Source organism: Phycodurus eques, chromosome 2, assembly GCF_024500275.1.
Source record: "Phycodurus eques isolate BA_2022a chromosome 2, UOR_Pequ_1.1, whole genome shotgun sequence".
NCBI lineage: Eukaryota > Metazoa > Chordata > Actinopteri > Syngnathiformes > Syngnathidae > Phycodurus > Phycodurus eques.
Window position 1 is genome coordinate 36,718,120 of NC_084526.1, and position 21,045 is coordinate 36,739,164.

The 21,045-nt window shown below is 41.5% G+C and overlaps 1 protein-coding gene across 1 annotated transcript; it reads left to right on the top strand.

Annotated features, from left to right (window-relative positions):
- Positions 1 to 1,736: 1,736 nt before the first annotated feature.
- lin7c (lin-7 homolog C (C. elegans)) lies at positions 1,737 to 19,743 on the top strand. Its single transcript, XM_061670524.1, has 5 exons — positions 1,737 to 1,920; positions 9,080 to 9,198; positions 9,643 to 9,714; positions 9,782 to 9,991; positions 19,238 to 19,743. The coding sequence occupies exons 1-5, from the start codon at positions 1,884 to 1,886 to the stop codon at positions 19,403 to 19,405; spliced, it is 606 nt and encodes a 201-aa protein (XP_061526508.1). The 5' UTR covers positions 1,737 to 1,883; the 3' UTR covers positions 19,406 to 19,743.
- The last annotated feature ends 1,302 nt before the right edge of the window (positions 19,744 to 21,045 follow it).

Consider the following 21,045-nt stretch of genomic DNA (forward strand, 5'->3'; position numbering starts at 1 on the left):
CCCCCACACAGGATGTAGTCCAATAATCCCTTGAACAAAAGCACCGAGAGGCTCAGCACAGATTTTAAATGAATCCATAAAAATTGACCATGATACTTTGCTGTTTAATTATTGTAATGTTTCCCGTTTAAGTAAACCAGACCATGACAGAAGGGTTTACCATCTAATAAAAGGCAGTTCTTCTCAATATTAAAAACAAGAAAAATTCTTATAATACAGCAGCTAAATTGCCTGCATACCCCGTCTTGAAGACTGAGCAAAATCAGTGCTCAATCCATGGCATTGCTATGGCACCTGGCCAATACAGGGCACTGGGGAGCCACCCCACGATTCACCAAGAACACGTGAAAAAATTGCATGAAACGAAAATAATCAAATAAAAATATTTGGATACATATGTTATCTATTTCTAGATGAGTAAGATAAATATTAATGCAAGAATTATGAGAACAATTGTTTCGTTCATATGTGGTGTTTCGTGACATATTTCCGGTCTGGGGTGCAAAAATTTGGGGCACAGAAGTCCTGTGCCCAGAGCTGAACGGGCTCTAAGCAGTCGGCACCTCCGCATTCGGTGTTCAGTGGCATGTGAACGTCTGGTAGGCGCTTTCCGCTGGAAATATTGAAATTACCGAAGAATTGTCCAGCACCGCAGTGCAACTCTTCAGAATAGGCTTGAAAAGGTTTCAAGTTTTACATCGCATTGTACCTCTGCAATTTTTAAGGTAAGTTTGCTAACATACTACTGCTAACCTGACTTGGTGTGCTTTAATGTTGTCTGCAGAGCAAAATTGAGACATAAAGGTACCGATCGATGGCATAGTTTAGTGTTGTCTGTCGGTGGATGTTTTCATGCTCTAATATTTGTCACTGTGTAACTGAGCTATATAATAATAATAATAATAATAATAATAATAATAATAATTACGGCGGGCGACTGGTTAGCACATCTTCCTCATGGTTCTGGGGACTGGGGTTCAAATCCCGACCCCGCCTGTGCAGAGTTTGCATGTTCTCCCCGTGCCTGGGTGGGTTTTCTCCGGGTACTCCGGTTTCCTCCCACATCCCAAAAACATGTGTGGTAGGTTGATTGAAGACTCTAAATTGCCTATCGGTGTGAATGTGAGTGCAAATGGTTGTTTGTTTATGTGTGCCCTGCGATTGGCTGGCAACCAGTTCAGGGTGTACCCCGCCTCCAGCCCAAAGATAGCTGGGATAGGCTCCAGCACGCCTGCGACCCTTGTGAGGATAAGCGGCTTGGAAAATGGATGGATGGATAATAATAATATCCATGCATATACAGGAGACCCCGGGGATGACCCAGGACACGCTGGAGAGACTATGTCTCTTGGCTGGCCTGGTAACGCCTTGGGATTCCCTCAGAAGAGCTGGAGGAAGTGGCTGGGGAGAGGGAAGTCTGGGCTTCCCTGCTGAGGCTGCTGCCCCCGTGACCCGACCTCTCTATATATATAGGGGCGGGTTCTTAGGCCAGAGTTTCATTTAATGATGTACTGTATTTTCAAAACCTAGGATTGGGGCATTTATCAACTGATGTGGTACTTCACATTAAGAAGAAAAGTAACAAAACAGGTTATCAATGAATCCTAATATTACATATACTGCTAAATAAACAAAGTTATTGCCATTTAACCAATTGTATCCTTTTTGTAACATCACTTCAATTTAGATTTTAAGAAGCCAAACTTGTTTGTTTTCCAGCGCTCCCTGAACGCACCATGACACTGGGCCGCTAGCTAGCCTGCTAATTTAGCTAATCTGATTCATCGTCTTGGTTGAGAGCACGTAACGTCAGCGAGGTTTACCAATTTTAGTTTCCCATATTTATCGTTTAGCGTAACATCAAACAGCGTCTCGGTAGGAAAATGGCGTCGCTTGGGGAGCCAGTACGTCTGGAGAGAGGTAAAGTAATTGGCTAGCTAGTATAGCTTCGAAATGTTTGTGTCGAGGGGAATGTTTTAGCCTAAAACTAGCGTTAGCCAAGTACATATGCTAATACTAAATGCACGCCGAGGTAGTCATGATAGAACTGTACTTTGTAGTGGGCGTATGTTATCAGTTTGTTGTGTATCTGATTTGAAAGCTGAGAATGCTGCCCAAGTTTTGCGATAAACGCCATGTTACATTGTATCGTTGCTAATTAGCAAACGTCAGGGGAAGTGCCTGTCCCGTTTATTTGAAATGACAATAATTTTACGTTTTGCAGTAATGAAATTAAAGATGGTTAGGATGAATTCCAACAAGAAGACTGAAAGAAGAGGACCTTGTGTGTCTTGCTAGCCACGAAAAGCCGACTTCAGCCGCTGTTAGGTCGTGTTACTATGCTTGAGGGACGCACATTATTAGTAAACATGTTAGTCTCGCCCTTTGCCGTATCTAGTTTTGAGTTTGTATCAGCATATTTTCATGACTATTATTTAAAGCTGGAAGATACAATAAAATGTTGGTACTTTGATAACTAGTAATTATGATCACAAGTAACACAGTCACTGACCACAACCTTAGCGACGTGGGACAACGGGGGCGAAAGGTACCCTGACAAATATTATATATGTTATCTTTATTGACAGACTGAAGGTCCAGGTAAAAAGACACGCACAATATACAGACAACCATAAAAAACAAAATACACATAAATACAGATGTGTGCTCAATGTACATACAAACATGCCAGTGATTCCAAAAACGGGAGGAATATATTGCCTCACTTGGGGTGAGGTCAGTCAGAGACCTTATTATATCATTGGTAGACTTAGTGTACCTGCACATAAATTTATACCGGTACATAAAATTCCTAAGCAATTAGGCTTTACAGCAATCAGGATTTTTGGGACCGATAAGCCAGTTAAAAAAAAAGATCACCAATCCGATCACAAGATGGAGGAATGTGTCTATTTAAGTGACCTGTTCATTTACTGTATATACTTGTGAAACTTAATTGCGCAAAAAAATATATTTACAATAAATAATATATCTTTGTTCCTCTATTTATGCCAGTGAGGCATAGTGACAGACAGAACAAAGAAATGCCCTTCTATTAGATGGCAGGAAGTAAATACAATAATTAATGTATCCACTTTTTGTGACATTTTTGTTTGTTGGTGTGCCATGAGATTTTTCAATTGTAAAATATGTTCCTTGGCTCCATAAATGTTGCAAATCACTGCTCTAGTCAGATCGTGTATTCTAATCAGCCAGGTCAAGCCAGAATTACAACATGACAGAAATAATGGGTGCTAACTTACTGTAATTAAATTACTTTATTGTAATTAAATTACTTCACCCTCACCGAAACTTTAGAGCATGATTCGACAGAATGGCGGCATGTTTACGTCCAACCGTTCGTGCTACCACTCGGTTGCTAGGCTACATATCGTTTTTGTTGCCTGCTTGCGAGCCGTATCGTATTAAAAGTACATGAACATACCTCAAGCAAGCCTTAAACAAACATCTTGTCCTGAGCACCGGTGACCACCAACACATGTTTTTCCCCATTTTGTCGTCATAATATAGTCGGCGCGATCCACTCTTCTTGTCGTCGTCACAGTTACGAGTGTATCCGGTCGCATTTGAGTTGACAAGATAAAGCCCAATGATTGTAAAAAAACGGGATGCGGTGGTATCGGAATACAAGATTTTATTGCAGTAGTCTGACATTGTGCAATCTTGACAGAGCAAATTTGTCTTGTAGTCTGATCCGGGCTGATCCGAGAGGACGTTCGTTTAAGGCTTGCTTGAGGTATGATCCCGTACTTTTAATATGATACGGCTCGCAAGCAGGGAACAAAACATTATGTAGCCTAGCAAGCTACTGCTAGCATGAACGGTTGGACGTAAACATGCTGCCGTTCTGTCGAATCATGCTCTAAAGTTTTGGTCTGGGTGAAGTAATTTAATTAAAAATAAAGTAATTTAATTACAGTAAGTTAGGACCCATATTTCTGTCATGTTGTAATGTTGGTTTGACCTGACTGATTAGAATACACCATCTGACTAGAGCAGTGATTTACAACCTTATGGAGCTAAGGAACATATTTTACAATTGAAAAATCACACGGCACACCAACAAACAAAAATGTCACAAAAAGTGGATACATTAATTACTGTATTTACTTCCTGCCATCTAATAGAAGACCATTCATTTGTCCTGTCTGTCACTATGCCTCACTGACATTAATAGAAGAACAAAAATACATAATTTTTTGTAAATATAATTTTTTGAGCAATTAGGTACACAAGTATGTACAGTAAATGAACAGGTAATTTAAATAGACACATTCCTCTATCATGTTATCGGTTTTTTAAACTCGCTGATCGGTTATCGGCCCCAAAAATCCTGATCGTGTAAAGCCTAGCTACAATTATCTAATTAGTTTACGGATGTTAATGTTGAATGTATTAAACGACGGAGCGATGTTAAGGATTATGTCACAACACAGAATGAACTAACTTCAAATTCAGAAATGGCCAATAAAAACTGAAACATTGTGTACTTAATATTTTCCTGGAGGATGCATTTGGGATTAGCCTTTGAAATTGGCCATAGTGAAAAATGAAGTGAAACAGACTGATTTTAGTCAATTATTTTCCAGAATAAGAGTGGCGCAGCTTGAAGCAGGCATCAGGTGCAGGTGGAGATGGGCCTGGCTCAATTTAGAGCCCAAAACAAAAAAGCAAAGAAATGAGGAAAATTTAATTTTATTCTTAAATTTGTACATAAACATGTACTTGAGCTCTGTAAATAAAAAAAGTTCTGCATGAAGAAAATGTGTTTTTGTTTTTGCCTTATTGTACTCTTCAGAGTCTTCCCGATTGCTTAATTTATGTTAAAATAAATAAAATTATCTGTGTGGGGTCCCCCAGACCCCACCTAAAATGTTTTTGGGGTTTTTTTGTCACCTTTTTCATGCCTTTGGTGTTTGCATGTCTGGTCTTAACGCAAAGTCAATGTGGGTTGAGATTTTAGGTGTTGAATCTGAGTGTTAAACGTCCATAACTTTCTTAATCTTTATCCCATTTTCAAAAGGTTGGCATCATTGGAAAGCTGGCTAAACACAGAAACAGATGACATATAATAATGATCTTGAATAGTTATAGAAAACCAAGGGTCCAGGTTTAAAATATAATGGTCAAGGGCCAAACAGTTTGCAGATGACAGTCAGGTTGGTTTAATTTGACACTCAAACAAGCATAGAAAATTAGAGTCGAAAATGAACAAACACTCCACAAGTTGTGAACATGCATACTAAAGAATAAATAGAAAACAGTTAAGAAGCATTTGTAGTAGCTAAAATTGAAATTGAAATTGGCGTTGGAAACGACGGACAGGAAATTATTTATCATCATGGCAGCTGGTCAGAGTAATGTCACTTCAAGGGACCTGGCTAGCGGTACGCCCAAAAAATTGTAAAAGGCATAGAAAAATATTATAAAGATGCGCTTATGGATTTGAAAAATGGCCTTACTCACCTAGAATTCTTTGAGGGGGTTTGTCAACTATATATTTGTGAAATGTTGTCAGAGTATTATACTTGTTCTTTCTAGAAATTTCGAAGTCATGATTAAAACCAGGACACGTGTTCTACCTCATCAGTAATTGTTTATATAGTAGTAAGGTGAATAACGCGAACACAGTGAAACAAGGAAAACAGCGATTCCATCGTCACTCAAAATGCACAATCGAGACAGGACTTTGAGGAGGCCACTCCAAAGTCTTCATTTTGTTTTTCTTCAGCCATTCAGAAGTGGACTCGCTGGTGTGTTTTGGATCATTGTCTTGTTGCAGAACTCAAGTTTGTTTCAGCTTGAGGTTCACGAACAGATGGCCAAATATTTACCTTCAGGATTTATTTTTAATTTTTGTATTTTTATTTTATTTATTCATTTATTTATTATTTTTATGGGTAGACAGCCAAATTCATGGTTCCTTTTATCAAGTCTTCCAGGCCCTGAAATAGCAAAACAGCCCCAGAACATCACCCTACCACCACCATATTTTACTGTTGGCAGGGATCTCGTTTGACGTGCGCCCTGCGTCTGAGACGCACAAAAATTAGCAGGGACAAATGAAGCATATTCATTCTGCGTCGGAAGACGCATGGTTTAAGACCTGCCCAATGTGTGTGTCGATTTTTTTTAAAGTTTTTTTTGTGCTGTTCGGCTGTTAAGTCAAGCAGAATGGAAAATCTGTATCCGTTTTATGCCAAAACAGTTTTACTGTGTCACAGTGGAGTTTTTAAGCTTCCGCTATGGTATTATAATTGATCTTTATTTGGAATCAGACTTGATCAGTCGAACAGAACAAAGTTTCTAGAAGGGAGAAAGAAACAAAGACAAAGCACTAATTGTAAACAGGATGAGTGACGTAAATCATTACATTATCTACAACAATGAAGCGTTAAATATGAGTGTTGCATTGGGCTGTAGTGCTACACTGTGTGAGGGAAGGACAGGACAAGATAGAACAGGCCAAGGACAGGAGAAGACGCATGCAGGACCAGGGTCTTGAACCCGACTGTACAACTGAAGTGTGGTGGCATTAGTTATGTAAATGATGTGTATTAAGTGTACAGGACGAGAGTATAAGTGAGGGGATACACAAGTGTTTTCCATATTCATTAGTTATTTGTTGCAGTAAGGGGTGTGGGCCTGTGGAAACATAAAAGTGAATTGATACCGTTTTACATGCACAAAGACCGACTGTAATTGCTGTGGCCGCACCGCGGCGGCTGAGGACCCCACCCAATCAATCGAGGCCCAGGGGGGCGGGATCAGGCCCAGGTGTGTTGATGTTGAAAAGTACAAATCCTTTCTTGGTGCTAGCCAATCAGGTTGAATTGGGCGAGTTATCTTTCCATATAATGGAGACGGGAGTTTTTTCTGGACTCTACGTTTTCATTGTTGTGGTGACACCCGCCGTGCCCCCCTCACACAGCAAGCTGCAGGCAGAACTGCGTTTGCTTCGTAGATGCACAAAACTGGGACGCTTAAGGAAAAGTCAACTGTTTATTACATTCACTAGCTGGCAAGCTAGTGAGCTAAAAAGCTCACTAGACCACGGCGATATCGTTAAAATGTCAGCTCGGAATTGTGTTTCCCACATAATATGCACACATGGGAAAGTTAACTGTTTATAAACCATAACCACAGCAGCACACGTTACCAATATTCAGGCAGTAGTTGACTTCAGCGAACCCATTTTCAGCATCATTAATTGACAGGTGAAGGTCTCACATCATAGTCCAGCAGCTTGAGGGCGGGCCTTATTTGACATTTTATTCATTCTTTATTTAACCTGGTTAAAGCTTATTGAGAGATCAAATATTTTTAAAAAGCAATGAGGGAGCAGAAATTATGCAGTACATGACGCGACATTCATTCAATATATAAAAATAAAGACTAAAAAAATTTGTGATATTAAAATGTATGGCATCTGATTTAAAAACAGTGACAGAGCCCAAATGCTTTCGAGTTCATACATGGTGTGTTTTTTAATTTATTATTATTTTTTAATTCATTCAAATTTGGCAGGCTTTGACATTTTTTGGGTCTTTTTAGTGGATAATGACTCTATACCTATGTGTCAAATGATTGATATTAAGTGCAATTTTTGCAGAGCCTGAGTCTGATTTATTTATCCATTTTATTTATCTATTTATTGTTGTACAGTTCAATGTTCTTTACAATTGAAAGTTATTTGTTCTTAAAAAGGATGTACTTGAATTATGCTCTATAACGTCATTATATCGGTGGCATAAAAAAATTATACGTTTATCGGGGTAGTGTTTAGGAAAATATAGCGTTCTAAAAAATTCTCTATTGTGGCAGGCTGAAACAATACATTGAGAGAGAGAGAGAGCAAGAGTAATGGATAACACAAAAATAATGTACAAATTGTACAAATAAAAATCTGCAATATAGCGAGACCGCAAAGCAACAACTGTCATATAGCAGAGTATTACGGTATCTGTACTCCGTGATAAGTTGCAGGGACTTATTGTTCCCTTCCAAAAGGTTCAACTTTTGTCTCATCAGACCACAGAGTTTTCCCAACAGTCTTTGGGAAATCAAGATGTCTTCTGGTAAAATTAAGACGCCTTAATGTTATTTTTGCTCAGCAGTGGTTTTCGTCTTGGAAATCTGCCATGCAGGCCATTTTTGCCCAGTCTCTTTCTTATGGTAGAGTCATGAATGCTGAGGCAAGTTTTCCACTTCCCAAAGTGGTTCTTTGGATGTTGTTGTGGGGTGTTTTGTGACCTCTTGGATGAGTGATCGCTGCGCTCTTGGGGTGATTTTTGGTCGACCGGCCACTCTTGGGAAGGTTCACCACTGTTCTCTGTTTTCGCCATTTGTGGATAATGGCTCTCACTGTGGTTCGGTAGAGTCCCAAAGCTTTAGAAATGGCTTTAGAGCCTTGTCCACAATGATAGATCTCAATTATTTTCTTTCTCATTTGTTCTTGAATTTCTTTAGATCTCAGCATGATGTCTAGCGTTTGAGGATCTTTTGGTCTACTTAACTTTGCCAGGCAGGTCCTATTGAAGCAATTTCTTCATTGAGAACAGGTGTGGCAGTATCAGACCTGGGTGTGGCTAGAGAAATTTAACTCGGGTATGATAAACAGTTATGTTTTAACAGGGGGGGGGGGGGGGCAATCACTTTTTTTTAATGAAGTGTTACAAACAAAAAATCAGGAAGGGGGAAATACTTTTTCACACCACTGGACCTAATAATTTAGTCAGTTTTGATTGACACGCTCAGAGAGGCGTTAACAATAGGTTTCTAATTGTTGATTGGAACATATGCAGCTTCTTTTGCAGTGCAGTCGCAAAAGTTACCACAGTATTATTGTAAAGATGGAATTTTTCACACAATTCATGTATACTGTAGGTTGATCATTCGGTTTTGTCAAATGATTATAAATGTTTTGTACTTTTTTTTTTAACATTGCTGCAAACACTGTAAGACTTAGCTAGTTTCCTCTAAATGTTTATGGTCCTTGAGTTTGCATTTTCCAAACTGCCTTTTTTTATTTTTGTATCTGTTCTTTGTTTGTTGACAGATATTAACCGTGCCATTGAACTGCTTGACAAGCTTCAAAGGACAGGGGAAGTTCCTCCTCAGAAGTTGCAGGCCCTGCAGAGGGTCCTACAGAGTGAATTCTGCAATGCTGTCAGAGAAGTAAGAGGCTTGGAGTGTAATTGTTTTGAATAATTCAGTTGGTGTGGTTTCAGTTCACTTGCCTTGTTCCTCTGCGTGTTGATTACAGTGGGACCGCCTCAGTTTGTTTCGTGACAAGGGTTGAAGTGAATTTTTTTTTCCACGGGAACTAATGAAAAATACATTTGTTCCAGGTTCAAACTGTTGCCATCACAAAACCTTTATTAATTATACGGGAAATGTTTTAAGTAGCTTTGTACATTGTAAACAGTCATACAAGTAAAAATACTAATTGAAGCCACCTTTGTCTTGTATATCATGATGATGATTTGAATTTTTTAAAGCATATTTTCCAGACATTTTTAGTTGATCACCAGATTGTACCACTTTTGGGGCATTTGACTTTGGAGGGGCCACTATATTTAGTGTAGTATTTCTTGACCTTTGGTAAATTTGTTTCCACAGGTTTATGAGCATGTGTATGAGACAGTGGACATAAACAGCAGTCCTGAAGTCAGAGCAAATGCTACAGCAAAGGTACAATCGTACAGTCCCCATGTTACAGTATATTACAAATAATAACATAGAAACACTAATTGTGTAGGCAACCGTAGCAGCTTTTGCAGCAAGTGAGGGACACTCACACCCACGTGTGGTGGAACTTCCTAAAACAGAAGAAGGCTTGGGATTCAACATAATGGGCGGAAAGGAGCAGAACTCTCCCATTTACATCTCACGGATCATCCCAGCAGGCATTGCCGACCGACACGGTGGCCTGAAGAGAGGTGATCAGCTTCTCTCTGTCAATGGGGTGGTAAGTTCACTTCTTTCAAGAAGGTCTCCATTTTTTTTGCTCAGCCTTATTCTTTATTTTGTTACGTTTGATCTAATACAACAACAGTTTAGCAGCTAGTGCAGTCAGACTGTGATACGATATTAAATGTAACCTACACATCTTTTGTTTCCAGTTCAAAGGTTGGTTATGTTCACCAGAAATCCCGTCTTTTTTAGTATTTATTTTCTCTGCACACATCTACAGACACGAAGAGGTGCCGTAAAAGGGAGGGCAATTCTGCGATCTTTGCAATTTTCCAGTGCTTTCCATTATCATTTAATGTTGGCCTCTTCTCTTTGTCCATGCAACGTTCACACTTCAGCTCAAGTGTGAACCAAACCACAACAGAGTTCCTTTGCAAATCGCGAGTTGAGCCCATAGGGCAGTGGTCACTAAATGGCAGACCGCGGTCCAGGTCCGGCTCCAGAAGCAGTCCTATACGGACCCACCCCATAGCCAAAAAAAGAGAGGTTATGATTGAAGACATACAGTGGGTACGGAAAGTATTCAGACCCCATTAAATTTTTCACTCTTTGATATATTGTAGCCCTTTGCCAAAATCATTTGTTCATTTTTTTCCTCAATGTACACACAGCACCCTATATTGACAGAAAAAATTGAATTGTTGAAATCTTTGCAGATTTATTAAAAAAGAAAAACTGAAATATCACACAGCCATAAGTCTTCAGACCCTTTGCTGTGACACTCATATATTTAACTGGGGCGCTGTCCATTTCTTCTGATCATCCTTAAGATGGTTCTACACCTTCATTGGAGTCCAGCTGTGTTTGGTTATACTGATGGGACTTGATTAGGAAAGCCACACACCTGTCTATATAAGACCTTACAGCTCACAGTGCATGTCAGAGCAAATGAGAATCATGAGGTCAAAGGAACTGCCTGAAGAGCTCAGAGACAGAATTGTGGCAAGGTACAGATCTAGCCAAGTCTAAGCGGTATGTGTGGAGAAAACCAGGCACTACTGATCATCTATCCACTACAGTCCCAACAGTGAAGCATGGTGGTGGCAGCATCATGCTGTGGGGGTGTTTTTCAGCTGCAGGGACAGGACGTCTGGTTGCATCCATCCATTTTCTGAGCCGCTTCTCCTCAGTAGGGTCACGGGCGTGCTGGAGCCTATCCCAGCTATCATCGGGCAGGAGGCGGGGTACACCCTGAACTGGTTGCCAGCCAATCGCAGGGAACATACAAACAAACAACCATTCACACTCACATTCACACCTACGGGCAATTTAGAGTCGTCAATTAACCTACCATGCATGTTTTTGGGATGTGGGAGGAAACCAGAGTGCCTGGAGAAAACCCACGCAGGCACAGGGAGAACATGCCAACTCCACACAGGCGGGCCAGGGATTGAACCCAGGTCCTCAGAAGTGTGAGGCAGACGCTCTAACCAGTTGTCCGCCATGCCGCCTGTCTGGTTGCAATTGAAGGAAAGACGGATGTGGCCAAATACGGAGATATCCTGGACAAAAACCTTCTTCAGAGTGCTCAGGACCTCAGACTGGGCCGAAGGTTTACCTTCCAACAAGACAATGACCCTAAGCACACAGCTAAAATAACAAAAGAGTGGCTTCAGAACATCTCCGTGACTGTTCTTGAATGGCTGAAAATGGCTGTCCACCAACGTTCACCATCCAACCCAACAGAACTGGAGAGGATCTGCGAGGAGGAAAGGCAGAGGATCTCCAGGTGTGAAAAACTCAGTGCTTTATTAGCTCAAAAGGGTGCTTCTATTAAATACTGAGCAAAGGGTCTGAATACTTATGGCTGTGTGATATTTCAGTTTTTCTTTATAAATCTGCAAAAATTTCAACAATTAATTTTTTTTCTGTCACAATGGGGTGCTGTATGTTGAGGGGGGGGGGAATTAATTTAAATGATTTTAGCAAATGGCTGCAAATAACAAAGAGTGAAAAATGTAAGGGGGTCTGAATACTTTCTGTACCTACTGTACAGGGGGCTTCTATTTTAAGCTGCACAGCATTACAGGCTTTACGGTAGTGGCAAACTGTACCGACCAATCACAAGAGTTCAGCCACCCCCTTCAGCCAATCAAATCAGATCTCAGGCAGTGATCACTGACTGCCCGCAGCCCAGACAGAGGTGAGTAGAAACTTAGCAGGAAAGAGACTAAAGGCCTCTTTATACTCCCACGCTCTCGCGGCCGACAATGCCCGAATTACATCACGTGACCGACGCATTGGCCCACCCGGCCCCTATGCGTCACTTGACGCGCACACGGTCCATTTTAGTCACATGCAGGTGATGACGTACTCAGCGTGCCCCTTGGTTCTACATACAATCTACGCTGCCGCCCTCTTGATCGATTTTGCAGCATAATTAAACGTATTATCTGGTCATCTAGCCATTTGTTCTAGCAGATACTGTTCCACGGTCGCCATTGTTGTTGCTTTGTTCCTTGGTACAGAAAGTAAAAACGGCTACCGGAAATGGCCAAAAAAAATGCAGAGGAAACTGCACCATGTGGTGTCCGAGCCAATATCAGCCATAGCAACACCCACGACTTGGAGGAGAACTGCAATACATTTTAAAAACTGGTGGGTTGCGCTCGAGTATAAAGGCAAACTGCGCGCGGGATAGCCGCAGTGACCTCAGCGTGGTCGCCGCCCGCCCGAGTACAAAGAAGCCTTAAGCGTGTGAGTGAGTTGGAGAAATGCCCTTATGAAACAAAACAAAGATTTTGAACAGACAAAACACCTAAAACGGCTCAGTTGTTAAGATTCCTTAAAATATGTACAATTGTTTGAGACTTGGCTGTTAGATGCCAAACAGAAAAGGTGAAACTTATTTTTTTTAAGTTAAGCACTTTCCGGGCACTGCGGTTTCCTCTCACATCCCAAAAACATGCACATTAATTGAAAACTCTAAATTGCTTATAGGTGTGAATGTGAGTGTGAATGGTTGTTTGTTTGTATGTGCCCTGTGATTGGCTGGCAACCAGTTCAGGGTGTACCCCGTCTCCTGCCCGATGATGGCTGGGATAGCCTCCAACACGCCCGCGACCCTCGTGAGGAGAAGCGGCTCGGAAAATGGATGGATGGATGGATTATTTTTTGTTTTTTATCAAATCACATCTGATTTTCTTCATCAGTGTGAACAGTACAATTCTTTCATATCCAACCCAGGCCTCTTTCCTATGTGGATATACACTACAATTGTGCTCATAAGTTTACATACCCTGGCAGAGTTTATGATTTGTTGGCCATTTTTCAGAAAATATGAATGACACAAAAACCTTTTGCCACAAAGGGGTTTGAATGGCTACTAACGGTAACCATCCACACTTGTGATCTGTCTGCTTGTAAACAGTGTGTGTGTATAAAGGTTCAGTGAGTTTCTGGGCTCCTGACAGACCCTTGCACTGACATCACTGGATTCTGAGTCATGTGGAAAACAATAATTGTCAAAAGATCTGCGGGAAAAGGTAATTGAACTGTATAAAACAGGAAAGGGATATAAGAAGATATCCAAGGAACTGAGAATGCCAATTAGCAGTGTTCAAACTCTAATTAAGAAGTGGAAAATGAGAGATTCAGTTGAAACCAAACCACGATCAGGTCGACCAACAAAACTTTCTGCCACAACGGCCAGGAAAATTGTTCGAGATGCAAAGAAAAACCCACAGATGACTTCAGCTGAAATACAGGACTCTCTGGAAAAAAATGTGGTGTGGATGTTTCAACATGCACAATAAAGGAGGCACTTGAAGTAAAATGGGCTGCATGGTCCAGTCCCCAGAAGAAAGCCATTACTTCGGCAATGCCACAAAACAATTACGCTTACAATATGCCAAACAGCACAGAGACAAGCCTCAAATCTTCTGGAACAAAATCATTTGGAGTGATGAGACCAAAATCTAACTTTTTGGCCACAACCATAAACGTTACATTTGGAGAGGAGTCAACAAAGCCTACGATTAAAGGTGCACCATTCCGACTATGAACCACGAACTCCCTAAATACAAGCAGCACATCGACTGTCCTACCAGGGAAAATAATACTTTAGACCACTGCTACACTACGGTAAAAAACGCATACCGTGCTATACCTCGTGCAGTCCTGGGCTCGTCTGATCACTGCTTAATTCACTTAATACCGACGTACAAGCAAGAACTTAAATGTGCGAAGCCTACAGTGAAAACAGTCAAAAAGTGGACCAATGAAGCAAAGATGGAACTTCAAAGCTGTTCAGACTGCACAGACTGGAGTGTCTTTGAAAATTCAGCTGGCAGCCTGGATGAATATACGGACACTGTCACATCCTATATCAGTTTCTGTGAAGAGGTTTGTGTACCAACAAAATCATTTCGGACATTCAACAACAACAAGCCGTGGTTCACTGCTAAACTTAAGCAGCTTCGCCAAGCTAAGGAAGATGCATATCAGAGCGGGGACAGGGCCCTGTATAATCGAGCTAGAAACCAGCTTACTAAAGAAATGAACATTGCAAAGAGGATCTATGCAGCAAAGTTGGAAAAACAGTTTAGCGCGAACGACTCGAAATCAGTCTGGCGTGCATTCCAATCGCTGACTAATTACAAGCGACGATCCCCCCAAGCTGAGAACAATAGCACACTAGCCAACGACTTGAATACCTTCTATTTGAAAAGGACAGTTTCACTCCACACACCCACCCGGCCGCACCCGCGACCACAACCACACCTCTGACTTCTGCGTTAACCATCCATGAACAGGATGTGAGACGCATCTTCAAACAACAGAAGATTAACAAAGCAACAGGACCGGACCATGTGTCCCCATCCTGCCTCAAAGTCTGCGCGGACCAGCTCGCTCCAGTCTTCACTCAGATCTTTAACAGATCTTTGGAAATGTGCGAAGTTCCATCCTGCTTCAAACGCTCCACCATCATTCCAGTCCCCAAGAAACCTGCAATCTCTGGTCTGAATGACTACAGGCCTGTCGCTTTGACATCTGTGGTCATGAAGTCCTTTGAACGTCTCGTGCTGGACCACCTCAAGAGTGTCACAGGTCCCCTGCTGGACCCCCTGCAGTTTGCCTACCAAGCGAACAGGTCTGCGGATGATGCAGTCAACATGGGACTGCACTTCATCCTAGAACACCTCGACAGTGCAGGGACCTACGCGAGGATCCTGTTCGTGGACTTCAGCTCAGCGTTCAACACCATCATCCCTGAACTCCTTTCAACCAAGCTTTCTCCAGCTCAGCGTCTCACCTGCCATCTGCCAGTGGATTTACAGCTTTCTGACGGGCAGGACACAGCAGGTCAGGCTGGGGGAGGCCACCTCATCCACACGCAGCATCAGCACTGGGGCGCCCCAAGGTTGTGTCCTCTCTCCGCTGCTCTTCTCTCTCTACACGAACGACTGCACCTCAGCGAACCCGACTGTCAAGCTCCTGAAGTTTGCAGATGACACCACTGTCATCGGCCTCATCAAGGACGGTGACGAGTCTGCATATCGACAGGAAGGCGGAGCGGCTGGAGCTGTGGTGCGGGCGACACAACCTGGAGCTGAACACGCTCAAGACGGTAGAGATGATCGTGGACTTCAGGAGGCATCCTTCGCCACAGCTGCCCCTCACGTTGTCCAGCTGCCTTGTGTCAACCGTCGAGACCTTCAAGTTCCTGGGAATTACAATCTCTCAGGACCTGAAGTGGGCGAACAACATCAACTCCGTCCTCAAAAAGGCCCAGCAGAGGATGTACTTCCTGCGGCTTCTGAGAAAGCACGGCCTGCCACCGGAGCTGCTGAGACAGTTCTACACAGCGGTCATCGAATCGGTCCTGTGTTCTTCCATCACAGTCTGGTTTGGTGCTGCTACAAAAAAGGACAAACTCCGACTGCAACGGACAATCAAAACTGCTGAAAGGATTGTCGGTACCCCCCTACCCACCATTGAGGACTTGCACGCTGCCAGAACTAAGACAAGGGCGTGCAAAATCCTCTCGGACCGTCTGCACCCCGGTCACCAGCTCTTCCAGCTCCTTCCCTCAGGTAGGCGCTACCGATCAACGCAAACTAGAACTAGTAGACATTCCAACAGCTTCTTCCCTCTTGCGATCAACTTCTTAAACACCTAACCTATAATTCCATTACAACAAGCTGGCAATTTTTTGACTTGAGTTCGTTGTCACATTTCTGTGGGGCCAATTATGTATTACTTGTGCACTCACTATAGTTGTCTCGCCATGCTGCACTATTTGCATATACTGGCCACTCATGCCAGAGTAGCATCTGCTCCATTTGCACACTGATTGAGGAGTATCTGTAACATTTGCACAACCAACATTGTCCCAGATGATCGCACTACTCGTCACTTTAAACCGCATACACTCCTTGAAGTCTCAGCGCCCTTTGCACAATGGTCATTGCACCGGACTATTGCAATATTAGTCGTTCGAACTGCTCTAAGTGCTAGAGGACTCTGCATCTTTTTGCACAATTGTTTTTGTCAATGTCTTTATGTCCCCAAAGTGTTCTGTAAATTGACTGTTTGTTGTACTAGAGCGGCTCCAACTACCGGAGACAAATTCCTTGTGTGTTTTGGACATACTTGGCAAATAAAGATGATTCTGATTCTGATTCTGATGAAACATGGAGGTGGATCACTGATGTTTTGGGGATGTGTGAGCTACAAAGGGATGGGAAACTTAGTCAAAATTGATTGCAAGATGAATGCAGCATGTTATCACAAAATACTAGATAAATACTACAATACTACTAAATAAATACTACTAAATACTAAAATTTACACTCATCAGCCCGGAAGCTGCGCATGGGACGTCCTTGGATATTTCAACATGATAATGATCCAAAACACAAAGCCAAGTCGACCTGTCATTGGCTGCAGCAGAATAAAGTGACAGTTCTGGAGTGGCCATCTCAGTCTCCTGACCTCAATATCATTGAGCCACTCTGGAGAGATCTCAAGCGTGCAGTTCATACAAGACAGCCTAAGAATTTACAGAAACTGGAGGCCTTTTGCCAAGAAGAATGGGCAGCTTTACCATCAGAGAAAATAAAGAGCCTCATCCACAAGTACACAAAAGACTCCAAGCTGTCATAGAATTGAAAGGGGGCAATACACGGTATTAAAAACTGGGGTGTAAACTCTTGATCAGGGTCATTTGTGAAGTTTCTGATTTCATTATGACTTAAAGAGTCAACACAGTTGTTTGATAATAAATGGCTGCACTCAAGCACTAACCATGAGTGAAAGAGAAGTTTTTGTGTTATTCATATTCTCTGAAAAATGCCCAAGAAATCATAAATTCTGCCAGGGTATGTAAACGTATGAGCACAACTGTATATTACCAAAAGTATTCACTCACCTGCCTTGAATCAGATATGAATTTAAGTGACATCCCATTCTTAATCCATAGGGTTTAATATGACATCCGTCCACCCTCTGCAATTATAACATCTCAAACTCTTCTGGGAAGGTTTTCCACAAATTTTGGGAGTGTGTTTATGGGAATTTAAGACCATTCTTCCAGAAGCGCATTTGTGAGGTTACACACTGATGTTGGATGAGAAGGCATGGCTCTAAGTCTGCACTCTAATTAATGGTGTTCTATTCGGGTTGAGATCAGGACTCTGTGCAGGCCAGTCAAGTTCATCCACACCAAACTCTCTCATCCGTGTCTTTATGGACTTTGCTTTGTGCAATGGTGCACATAAATGTTGGAACAGGAAGGGGGCATCTCCAAACTATTCCCACAATGTAAGAAATTTAAAAAATTTTAGCCCCTGAGCTCCGGTGAATGGAACTCTGAATGCTTCAGCATACCAAGAGATTTTGGACAGTCTAACATTACCCCTTCCTGTTCCAACGTCTGTGCACCGGTGTACAGCGCAAGGTCCATAAAGACATGGATGAGAGAATTTGGTATGGATGAACTTGACTGGCCTGCACAGAGTCCTGATCTCAACCCGATGGAACACCCTTTATATTATATACAGTAAATAGTATATACAGTAAATGAACAGGTCATTTAAATAGACACATTCCTCCATCTTGTGATCAGATCGGTGATTGGTTATCTTTTTTTAAACTCGCTGATCGGCCCCAAAAATCTTGATCGTGTAAAGCCTACTATTAAGCTCATACATGCCAAAATTCCAGTGTTCTCTAAACTGACCTCCTAAAATTTACTGTGACGTTTTTGTGTCACTACTCGACCTAAATCGCGCCTAAATTGAACATTCTTAGTCAAATGAGCAGTGTGGGCAGTAGAATATATCATGTCGGATCACTGCTTAATTCACTTAATAACAACATACAAGCAGAAACTTAAATGTGCGAAGCCTATGCTAAAAACAGTGAGGAGGTGGACCAATAAAGCAAAGCTACAACTTCAAAGCTGTTTAGACTGCACAGACTAGAGTGTCTTTGAAACGTCAACTGGCAGCCTGGTTGAATATATGGACACTGTTACATCTTACATCAGTTTCTCTAAATATGTGTGTGTACCAACAAAGTCATTTAACACGTTCAATAACTAACAAGCCGTGGTTCACTGCCAAACCGAAGCAACTTCACCAGGCTAAAGAGGACTCCTATCAAAGTGGGGATAGAGACCTGTATAGTTGCGCTAGAAAGCAGCTGACTAAAGAAATTAACATCGCAAAGAAAAATTATGCAGTAAAGGTAGAAAAACAGTTTACCGCTAATGACTTTAAATCAGTCTGCCGTGGATTACAATCGCTAACCAACTACAAGCGACCCCCCCCTCCCACCACCACCCCCAAGCAGAGAACAATAAAGGACTTGCTGACAGCTTGAACACCTTCTACTGCAGATTTGAAAAGGACACTTTCACTTTGAATGTGAGTGCGAATGGTTGTTTGTTTTAATGTGCCCGGCGATTGGCTGGCGATCAGTTCAAGGTGTAATTTTTTTTTAATTCCACCAAGATGGTGGCCACTTGTCACATTACTAAACCAAATGGTTCAGTACCAACATGTAGATACATAGTATAACAGTTGTCACAGTCATATACTCTTTGTCATTTGCGTAAAACAACATCACTAGTGCCATACTGATGAGCTCAGAGTAGTTAACACGTTATTATAAAACCCACTTGCGTTCTATGCAGGACATGTCTCGCTGCAATGCGATTGGCTGCTTCAAAGAGGCAAGGACTGCCTAGAACACCAGTTTAGTGTGCATCCTAACAGTTTAACGGTTCTTTTTCCAGAGCGTGGAAGGTGAGCACCACGAGAAAGCTGTGGAACTACTCAAAGCAGCTCAGGGCACAGTGAAGCTGGTAGTGCGGTACACTCCCAAAGTCCTCGAAGAGATGGAGTCACGTTTTGAGAAAATGAGGTCGGCGAAACGTCGGCAACAGAACAACTATCCCCAGTAGGGTTGTTTCATGTCGACGCCAGTTCTTATGGCTCTCCCCTTCCAGCCTTCAGGCCATCTGTTCTGGTCTCTTTCTTATATTTAAACTCAAAAACATTTTAACCTACATACACACAGTTTTAGTTGATTGACACAAAAGTATATATGGTGTACTTTCTGCAGCATTTTAAATATTCACCCATGGTTACTGTCCTGGACACACAGCCAAGGCCATCTCCGTAACTGGGCAATAGATTCAGGCTTGTATTTTGTACTACATTGGTCGTGTAATAGAAAACCTCTATGGATGCACATCCATTCAAAACGTCTGACTTTGTCCAAAATAAAGTTTCAGAAACACTTTGTTTCCACCACCTGAGTTGTCCAGTATTCCAGCTGCCGTGTGTTTACCTGCTCGTGGTGCAGAAGTGGTGGAAAAACTTATTGGGCTCATAATTGGAACGTCTCCTGTGTTCATTTTGGAAGGTTTCTGCTCCAGCTCACGATTGTCAGCTTAACTCACTAACACCTTGTGCATTACTTTTGCAATTGGCAGTTTAAATGGTACTTTCACAACAGCTTTAACAAGAAAGCTTTTCAATGCTGAAGCTGCTATCAAGTGAATAAGAGTTCACTGTGTGTTTTTTTTCCTCCTTTGTTTCTACTGATTGTTCATTACAGCGCTTTCTGCAGTTTAGAGGTAATAACTGTTAACCTATTTAAAGAGAAATGTAAATGTGCAAAATGAAAGAAGCAGATCTTTATTAGTGAAGACTAAGAAAAGGTTTTGTAGCATGCATTGATTTTAAGGTTTGGTGTGCCTGCTACAACAAACTCATCAAAGGTTGTGATGAATGTCTCCTTATTCATCTGAATTTATAAGCTAAAATGATACTGTACGACCTTAATCAAGCAACAAATATGCTCATGATCACACACTGTATGCAGCCACTGCAGTGTCTGCAGAATATTAGCTTATTTATTTACACTTATTTTATAACACAGCATTCTTGAAAAGGAATAACTATAAGAAGCTTTGCAAAAGAAAAACGTATCTAAACAATCGGCCAACGCTTTGCATCATAACACAGTCCCACTCAGAGTCATGATTTTGGCGTTTAGTATTTTAGCCATCTAGTGAATAATCAACGTCTGTAGTACACTATCATGAGTACAAATGCAAAATCTGTAGTTTCATATCATTCTCAGATAATTCTTTCATGACCTGTCATGTTATTAGCTATTGATTTAGCGCTACCACGATGACCTAGTGTACCGTTTCAACGAAACAGTTGTTTTCTAAATTACTAGTGGAATGTAAAACAGTAATTATTTCAAAACACTGTCTTCTTTTTACAATAAAAGAAAATTATTTTAAAAAGTTGAAAGATTTTACGTTGGATTTTCCTATGTAGTACAAATAATTCTGACGCTTATTTGGAAAAATCGTAAGTATGAAAGGCTAGCTCACAAAAACGAAATCGGAATGTGCACACCAATCTATGCAAAGTATTTACAAAATGGGGGATAATTATCCTCAATTGCTGCAAAATAGTGTTTTAATGTAGAATGTAAATCTAGAATGTGTCCAAGAACTGTGCAATGTTGAATATGAAGCATACATTCAACGAGCACAAATACATTTGAGTAACAAAATTTTGG

What these genes read in the sequence shown, in the direction of transcription:
- lin7c (XM_061670524.1), top strand. Translation starts at nt 1,884, where the DNA reads ATGGCGTCGCTTGGGGAGCCAGTACGTCTGGAGAGAG. An exon ending in GAGCAAATGCTACAGCAAAG is followed by an intron (nt 9,715 to 9,781) that starts GTACAATCGTAC and finishes CTAATTGTGTAG; the next exon opens with GCAACCGTAGCAGCTTTTGC. An exon ending in TTCTCTCTGTCAATGGGGTG is followed by an intron (nt 9,992 to 19,237) that starts GTAAGTTCACTT and finishes TTCTTTTTCCAG; the next exon opens with AGCGTGGAAGGTGAGCACCA.